We start from the raw sequence: 9189 nt of genomic DNA on the forward strand, positions 1-9189 counted from the left end.
ATGCAGCGTTCTCTTCCGTACCTGGACGAGTAGTTTCATTAACTCTCTGAAGCTGCCGGCTGTCGGCCCGTCGCCGGCGCCGCTGATGACGAGACTGAAGAGGCGACAGATGAGTCCGAGGTAGCAGCAGGTGTTTGTGTCCAACCTCTCCGGGTTCCACCAAACCTCACCTGGAGGAAAGAAACGCCACATGTTACCTGGAGGAAGTATTCAGATGCTTTACTGCAGCAGTAGCTGAGTAAACGTACTTTCAGTTACTTCCCATCGCTGCGTATCAGGTAAATACTGAGACCGTCGTTACCTTTGAAGGAGGCGTCAGGACACCTGAGAGAGGAGATGAAGTCTCTGAGCAGAGAGATCAGAGTGAAGCTGTACTCTCGGTCGAGCCTCTCGCCCGGCTGCTGCCCACACCTGCTCAGGTACAGAGTCAGAGCTTCAGAGAAAGAGGCGGGGACGGCGTCGGAACGCTCAGCTTCCTGTGCGTCGTCGTCCTTGGCGAGCTCCAGCAGGGGGGCCTCCAGCAGCGTGTAGACCCTCTGAGCGGTGAGCAGGTGCTGGGTCTCGCTCAGCTCCCCCAGGCTGAGCAGCAGAGTCCGGGTCAGAACCAGGAGGGACGTCCTCTCTCTGAGACCAGAGCCGCGCTGCTGCTCCACAGACTGAGCCAACTTCTCCAGCTGAGAGCCAACACACAGGAAGTTATTTCACACACACACACACGCGTGCACGCACACACACATACACGCACACGCACACACACACACGCACACACACAAACGCACACGCGCACATGCACACACACACACAAACGCACACACACATGCACACACACACGCGTACACACACACACGCGTACACACACACACGTGTACACACACACACGCACACACACACACACACACACACACACACGCACACACAACTCTTCGTCTGACTTTGACGTACATAATAACGGACTCTTGCACGTCCCTGACGTGAAACTGTTAAAGTCCATGAACATTTATTGACTGACAGACAGAGAAAGAGCATACTCTATTATTCTATATTACAATAAAATAAAAAAACGCACCGCGTCTCGTTTGGAGAAGTGCTCCATGTTCGCCAGGTTCTTGGTCAGCGTGGAGACCAGACGCTGGTTGGCCGAACCTACGAAGTCGGGTTCAGAGCTGCTCTTCATCACTTCCTCCAGCTCTGTGAGGAGGAAACATTTCCAGCTTCAAACACTAACAAAGCATCAGAGGAAACACTAATGTTTACAGTAATTATTTGTCACATGTTCACGTCGCTGTCCTCCCAAGAGCTAGATTAAAAGTCTGCTGGTTGCCTGGCAACCTCACGATGACGAGGAGACACCAGGAAGTCACCGCTCCATGAAATAGTCTGGAACATCTTTTCAATACATGCAATCTCAACATCTAACTCTCGTTAAAAAGAGTGAATTAGTGTATTTTCCAAAATGTCAAACTATTAATTTAAAGGTCCTGCTGTTCAGGAGCTGAACTGTAGACAAGTAGAAGTATTTGATGTTTATTTTATAGAGTTAATTAAATGTAAATGATTTCACTTATAAACATATCTTCAGATTATAATCAGTATTATTGACTCTTATATCACAATATTTTGCAGATCAACATGATAAAACTGTGAACTTGACATTAATCATAATAAAACATTCTCCTGCAGACTTTCAGTCATTAAAAAGGTTTTTAAACTCGAGGCGGTGAATCGCTTCCATCTGTTACCTTCAGCCCAGTTCAGGGTGAGCGGGTGTTGGCTGACGATGGCGCTTCGAGCGATGCAGGAAGTGAGGCGGAGCTGGGCGGAGTCCGGCCGCCCGGTGGTGATCACCAGGAAGGGCAGCAGCCTCCAGCCCGCCCTCTGCACCAGCTCGGCGTCCCCCTTTCCCAGCCGGGGGTCAGACAGTAAACGCACCACCTCAGTCAGCACCGGCAGCCTGACGGAAACAACGGCGACCTCGGTTACCATGGATACAGAGTCTCACTTCTAATGAAGGGAAATATTATGTGTGTGTGTGTGTGTGTGTGTGTGTGTGTACTTCACTGACCAGTATTCAGCCACGGACAGATCAGTTCTGTGCAGCAGTGACAGTAAACATGACACGATGTCTTCAGTGTCCAAAACATCGAACAGCATCTAAAAACAACAACAACAACAACAACAACCAGAGACACAAATGAGTTAATCAATAACTTAATCAATAACTGTTAACCCCGTATGACCTCACTGACCTCCAGGACTTTGAGAGCGGCGGATACGACGGCCGGCACGTCGTCCCTCAAGCGGTCTGTGACGGCGTCTTTCAGGAAGCCTTCGTCCAGACTCTGATGCTGCCGAGAGGAAACGAGCGGTTTGTTTAACACGTAGCGCTGAAGTCATGATGTCACTTCCTGTTTAGCTCCTGTAACTCCACGTAAATCTCTCACTCAGCGTTTCTTTGTTACTTTCCCGTATTCTCAGAGCGCTCGGCTCCACCGCAGCAGTCACACAAGAGAAAAAACTACAACTCCCAACGGCGTCGCTGCTCGGCCGTCATGCTAATTTCTCCACAGACCTGCAAACCTTGACAGGACTTTAACAACTGCTAATAAGTTTAATTATCACTATTTGATCCATGAAGGTTGTTAATTAGACGTTTAACGAGATTTCCTACTTCTTGGTTTTCTATTGTTGCTGCTGAAACTAAGAGATGCCAACAGGAAGTTAAACATCGTACCTGTCCGGAGGTGATGACGCCCATCAGATGCTCCACAGCGGAGACTCGGACTGAAGGCTGCGTGTGTTTCAGACTGAGGAGCAGCGACGTGTCCGAGTCGCCCAAAATCTATAAAAAAAAAAAACCCCAAAAGACCGTCAGACACACAGAAACCAGACTGATCACATGTTCATCATCATCAGGTTTACTGGAGGACTGGAGGCGTGTACCTGGTGTTTTCCGCTGCTCATGGACAGAGACAGGAACCGGTGGAAGAGATGTTTCTGCTCGGCGCCGCTGACGTCGGTCACGTGACCTGAGAGGACGCCGTCCAGAGCTCCGCAGTACCTGACGGAGGACGAGCACAGAACGGCTTCAGAAACGTCCACAGCCACTTTGAACATTCGCTGTTATCTCCGTATTTAAACACGATAAACAAAAACAAACTGGTTTTTCACCATTAAAAAGGGATTTTAGGTGGTTCTTCCTCATTCTAATGGAGGCTCTGACCCCGGGATTCCACCGGGAGCGTGTTGTCAGTTGCACTCCTACTACAGTAATTACAGCAGCCTAGTCAAAGCTGACGGTCCCTTAATGCTACCGTAATTACTGTAGTAGCAGGGCAACTAAACTGCCCAATTTTGCTCAGCTTTCGTTGCTTTGGTCATTTTCCTTGATCTTTGGTCTTCTTCTGTGGTTAATTAGGCTACGTAGTTAAATGGTTTCTTTATTCGTCTGTTTTAATTGTGTTTATTGTTGATATACGACCAGGAGGCTGCACGGGGTGTTTTATTTTGAAAATTGACCGGATGGTCAATGCTGTTTCTGTGTCTGACTTCCTGTCCAGCTCCACCTGCTCTGTGCTGTTTGACGCAGCTTCCGTAAAAAATAGAGGAGGCGCCTTTCTTTAGCGCAGCGGAGCGGAGAGCCGCGGCGTCCGGTGGATTTGTGATATTGAGCTTTACAAATAAAAATGGACTTGATGTGAAAATAATCATACATGAAAAAAATCAATGTTAAAAAGGCCTCAAATCTAAACTGTGGCAGAGAGAACATGTGGTTGAATAGACGCATTAAACAGCAGGAAGAACACGGAGACGGTCGGATCAACAGCTGCTCTGCAGGTTAAATCATCTGCAGTCAGACTCACTTGGACTCGAACAGTCGGACCAGAGGCAGCAGACGCTGGTCGAGAGCTGAGATGTTTTCAGCAGAGAGTTCAGTCTGACTCAGATACTCGTCCAGCAGCAACCTGCAGGAGACACACAACAACACAACTGTTGTAGCTGCTGGAGGTGGAGCTAGTTTACACTACTTTATATACAGTTAGCTAGTTTAGTCCAGTGGTTCCCAACCTAGGGGTCGGGGCCCCTCCAAAGGGTCAGCAGATAAATCTGAGGGGTGGTGAGATGATTAATGGGAGAGGAAAGAAGAAAAAACAAAGTTCTGATACACAAATCTGTTTTCAGTTTTTGGACTTTTTCTCTAATCTTTGATTTTTGCTGAAATATTGGATCATTTGAACATTTATTGAAATGAAAGCATGTGAGAAGTTTAGAGGGAAAAATCACTATTTGGTGGAGCTGTTAACAACTCATAGACATGTGAAATGTGACCCCGACTACACACTGCTTTTTGTAAGACGTCAAAAGACAAAAAGGTTGGAAACCACTGGTTTCATCTTTAACAATGTGTTGTATTTTAAAAGCTTGTTATATTATCTATTGTGTCAAATCTTCATCTGAAAAGTAACTAAATCTGTCCATCACTGTTTAACAGCAGTTTACTGCAGGTCTGATGTTACTGTTACTTGTAGTTTAAAGATGTAAAACGTCTCCAAATAACCACAAACACAAACAGAAAAACTTACAGCTGATGATCCGTCTGCAGCTTTTAACAGTTTTGGACATTAAATTTAAAATTTTCAAAAACCTTCTTAGAGGTTTTTTTTGTGTTTAAGTTCCTACACAGCAGGATGAAGGATGACGTGTGTTTACCGAGCTGCGGTCTGGTCGAGACCCTTCGTCAGAGGAACCGACTGCAGGACGGACTCCAACACGGCGAGCTCGTCCGTCTCACCTGGAGCACAAAACCACAAACTTCTACTTTCCAAACGTTCAACAACAGACTTTTTTAAAGAAACGATATAACGTAGCAGCAGTTCTGACCGGAGCTGCTGCTGCTGCTGAGCGCGGCGTGGATCAGGTGAGGCAGCAGGTATCTCAGCAGAGGACTGACGTCGTGAGTCGCCGCCATGACCTGCAGCGTGGGAACCAGCGGCGGCATCGAGCACAGACGGCTGCAGAATCTGAGGACAGAAACGCGGGTGAGAGGTGGAGGTCACACCTGCGGGGGGGGGGGGGTGTCTACAAAAACACTGCGCTGCTGTCACTACCTGGACCCGGCGGCGCCCTCCTTCTGGTTCTGCAGCAGCACGATGAGGCAGCCAACGCCCTCTTTAGCCAGCACGGGCTCTTTGAGCAGAGACTTGCTGATGTGGACGGCGAGGGTGTCGACCAGACTCGCCTCCATCACCACCTTCACCGCCAGCTGGCACACGATCATGTAGGTGGCGGCCTTGTAGTCCGACAGCAACGACTTCAGACCCTGAAGAGACGACAGAAGATGTGTTCAAGTTCACTCTGATACGTTATTAGCGAGGGGAGGACGTAACATTAGCATGTTAGCATATGTAGCATCATTCCCGTAGTTTCCGATTAAAAGATAATCCAAACTCTCTGCGTGTCGAGGCAGACGGATGTCGTTACCTTCTGGACGTACGGCAGCAGTTTGGATATGATGGTGTCGGACACTTTGTCCACGGCGTCCAGAGCGGGAACGATGGTGGAGGCGTAGAAGGAGAAGATCACTCTGAGCTGAGAGGAAGTGCCGGAGTGACCCGAGTACGCCTGAAAACAACAAGAAGAAGAAAACTATTAGAGAACATTTCAGTTTAAAAGGATGCAGACGACTTTTTAAAATGAGAGATTCCCTTCAGAATCCAGCTCTGGATCAGAACCAGGTCTACATTCGTGGTTCTTTTATCGGTTCCTGAAGAAACCAGGAAGTGAGATTAGCAGAGCAGAAAACATAAATACATAAATAAACCCTCATTAAATGTTTGTCCTGCCTCCCAGACTCATGAGTTCACTGGTTTTCATGAACTGGACCACAGGTCCCAGTGAATCCTGGAGGATTTGGTGTGCAGGTGTGATACGGGGGAGGTTACCTGGATGGACCTGGTGACCATGGTGCAGATGAAGTCCATGAAGCTCAGGTCTGTGTAGCAGTGAGTGATCAGAGTTCCTCTGGCCAGCGGCACGCCGGGTTTCTGCACAAACACCAACACAACGTTCACACAGGAAACTCCTCATATCATCATCATCATCATCATCATCATCATCATCTTCATATCATCATCATCATCATCATCCTCATCATCTTCAGTTTGTGTTTCTGTAGGTGGCTGAATACAGTAGTACACGACTGTATTTAACAGTATATCACACTATATAATATATACTGATATATATACTACTATATAACAGTATATATATATAGCAGTATTTGGTAGTATATACTGTAGTATATATATATATATATATATATATATATATATATATATATATACATACATGTATATATAAATATGTGTCGGCCGACCTGCAGGCAGTGCAACCAGCTCCAGCGGTTTGTGGCGTCTTTGATCTTGAGGAGCTGCAGGACTCTGACGAACACGTTGGTGTCGTGATACGGCAGCGCGCACGCCAGCAGACTGTCAGCGTTATACAGCTGGATGTGGAAGCTGACACACACACACACACACACACACACACACACACACACACACATACGCACACACGCACACACGCACACACACGCACACACGCACACACGCACACACGCACACACACACACACACACACACAAAATAAGTATTAATGTTAAAGGATCAGACTTCTTCATTTGCATGTTTTAGTCCCAGAACAAGAAAAACTAAAAGAATTAGTTTATTAATTGATTAATTGATCGACAGACAATTAATTTGATGATTGATTGATCACAGAAATAACAAAGAATCTGGTTCCAGCTTCTCAAATGTTCATATTTTCTGATTCTTCTGAATATTTTTGGACATTTAAAGATGTCTGTGATGAGATGAACAGATTTCACTTTAAAAATCGACGTAAAGAAACGTCTTATTGTTTCATTCTGAGTCTTTGTATAAAATATAGTTGTTGTATTTTATAAGACAAATATGTGCTGGACTGAGTTGTGGAGATATGTTGGTGACAGACTGGTGACATCATGTTAGAGTCAGTCAGCAGTGCGGCGGCGGCGGCGTACCGGTGAACCAGCCACTCGATGCACTTGTGAGCCGGTTTGAGGAGGAAGTACGGGCAGAGGCGGGTGAGGAACAGAGAGATGCCGGCGTCCAGCTTCTCGTTGACCTCCTTCGACTGGACGCTGCGCTCCAGAGTCAGCGACGCCCGGCTGAACAGAGTGTCCTGAAACTCCGAGAACACCGGTTCGATTCCCAGCAGCTCCTCCAGCCCCGTGCAGCCTGGTAGGAGGAGGAAGAGGAGGAAGAGGACTGAGCTTCATCACCAGGCAGAAATACAGGCTGTAAAAAAAAAGAAGAAGGTAAAAGCGGAGCACAAAGACTCACCGAGGGCGTAGAAGGTGCTCCTGTCCATGGAAGCGGCATCTTTGGGGTCGAAGAGCAGCGAGGCGACCTCTCTGCGCGTCAGCAGGTTGGCGTCGCTCTGAGGCAGCGCGAGCCTCTTCAGCTGGTGAGCCAACGACGTCATGATGATCGTTCCTTAATCTGACGCAGACACAAACACAGATGTCACTGATTTATACGCTCGTGTCGTGTCAAAGTGTTTCCCGGCAGGTTTGTGACTTTAAATAAATATTACTAGCAGACGTTTAGTAAACTGAAGCAATAAATAATAATAAAACCTCTCTGTCACTCTTCACTATTAGTAAAAGTTTGAATGCGGGACTTTTACAGTACTGCGGTGTTAATAGTTTTCTTTCACCACTAACATACCAGCGTTCCCAGTTAGAGAAACAGTGACAGTAAACAGGACAGTTTGTCTGAAGCCGCCAAATCACTGAATCTGCTCCGTAACAACAAACTGTGTGATTTCCTTTAAGATGAAAGAAAGAAGCGCGTTAATTAACTTGCTGATGAATTATGTTACTGCCGATTTAAAAGGTTGAACCTTCCTATTTACAGACAGTCTGAACACAACTTCTGTGTAGATCGTTTCCTTTCTGACAAGCAGGGAAACATGAAAAATGCAGTTTTTTTCCACTAGATACGTCAGTTCCAGACCAGATTACAATCTGATCTGCTTTTACTGTGTTTAGATTGTCATCCGACACAGAAAGCTTCTAATTATACTGTGTTTAACAGGTCAAACATGTACATTTTAACTATAAGACAGCTAGTTAATCTAGTTTATCGATAATGAGAGTTAGCTACTTCAGCTAACGCAGCAAAATGACACGAAAATAAAATTCCCCACAACCAACAACATGCGAATATATTGTTAAATGAACATCTACGTGAATATTGTACTGTTAAAAAATTAAGTCATAGAATAAAAACGTAAGAAATTCAAACCTGTTTTCTGTAGCTCCGCACGGTACATGTGCGCCCGTGCACGTTGTTGATAGCGGAAGTGACGTAGTTCTTCATCCAGGTCACATCTGGTTTCATCTCTGTTGAAGCGAGATGTTTCACTCCCTCCTTTATCCGTCTGCGTCTCACGCTCACTTTTACTCACTAGAGGCGTTTTATACAAAGAATAAGACAAAATGAATACAGTAAAATATTGTCCGACAGTGTTCTGAGTATCAGCCTTTTTATTATTTACATGATAAAAACTGTGTGTGTGCAAAAAAGCAGAATATAAATAGAAGTATGAAGATCAGTGTAGATATAAATCTACATCTGAATGTAAACTGTGTGTCTGTATTAACAGGATATATATGTACAGTTAACAAAAAATAAAATCTACAAACACACAGCGCCGCACAGACACAGTAAACACATCATGAGTTTGAATGAGACATGGAGGTGAAGCAGAGTTGGTATGTTTACGGTCTTTTACTGTCCTTGTTGCTGAGGAAAGACGCCATGGAGGTGGCAGGTGGTCCTGGTCCTGGTTTTGGTTCTGGTTTTGGTGGCTCTCAGTCTGATTTCCCTCTGAGAGAGGATTAAAACAATAATACATAAAACAGTCAGAAGGAGCGTTTACATGACATCATTTTATCCTTTGATCACATGACGATTAAAGCCAATGATATGAAACCATGAGCTACAACAGACTAATTACTAATTTCACATCCATAAATCCAAATTGTTAAAATCTAACAATTCATTTGCTTGTGAATTTATTTTGGATTTGTTCTCACACTAGAACGTTTTGGCAAGATCTTTATTGGTGACATATTCTGTATTACTG

At 45.5% G+C, this 9189-nt stretch overlaps 2 protein-coding genes across 3 annotated transcripts in view; one reads left to right on the forward strand and one right to left on the reverse strand.

The window, feature by feature from the left end:
• The window catches only part of LOC122971137 (microfibril-associated glycoprotein 4-like), a 750976-nt gene that overhangs the window by 183879 nt on the left and 557908 nt on the right, over positions 1-9189 (forward strand). The window lies entirely within an intron of this gene.
• Positions 1-9189, reverse strand: part of heatr1 (HEAT repeat containing 1) — a 29343-nt gene that overhangs the window by 16586 nt on the left and 3568 nt on the right. Inside the window, exons 2-19 of one of the 2 annotated variants that reach the window (XM_044337606.1) lie at positions 8346-8930; positions 7380-7538; positions 7058-7274; positions 6374-6515; positions 5940-6041; positions 5479-5619; positions 5106-5317; positions 4879-5018; positions 4708-4789; positions 3861-3962; positions 2941-3058; positions 2732-2839; positions 2247-2345; positions 2063-2151; positions 1740-1951; positions 1067-1188; positions 302-674; positions 22-170 (exon numbers count right to left, since the gene is read on the reverse strand). In XM_044337606.1, coding sequence (XP_044193541.1) covers positions 22-170; positions 302-674; positions 1067-1188; positions 1740-1951; positions 2063-2151; positions 2247-2345; positions 2732-2839; positions 2941-3058; positions 3861-3962; positions 4708-4789; positions 4879-5018; positions 5106-5317; positions 5479-5619; positions 5940-6041; positions 6374-6515; positions 7058-7274; positions 7380-7521 — 2550 coding nt within the window. In that variant the 5' untranslated portion in view covers positions 7522-7538; positions 8346-8930. The remainder of the gene's footprint in view (positions 1-21; positions 171-301; positions 675-1066; positions 1189-1739; positions 1952-2062; positions 2152-2246; positions 2346-2731; positions 2840-2940; positions 3059-3860; positions 3963-4707; positions 4790-4878; positions 5019-5105; positions 5318-5478; positions 5620-5939; positions 6042-6373; positions 6516-7057; positions 7275-7379; positions 7539-8345; positions 8931-9189) is intronic. The other variant, XM_044337605.1, reaches the window with a different exon arrangement.

Source organism: Thunnus albacares, chromosome 20 (assembly GCF_914725855.1).
Source record: "Thunnus albacares chromosome 20, fThuAlb1.1, whole genome shotgun sequence".
NCBI classification, from domain to species: domain Eukaryota; kingdom Metazoa; phylum Chordata; class Actinopteri; order Scombriformes; family Scombridae; genus Thunnus; species Thunnus albacares.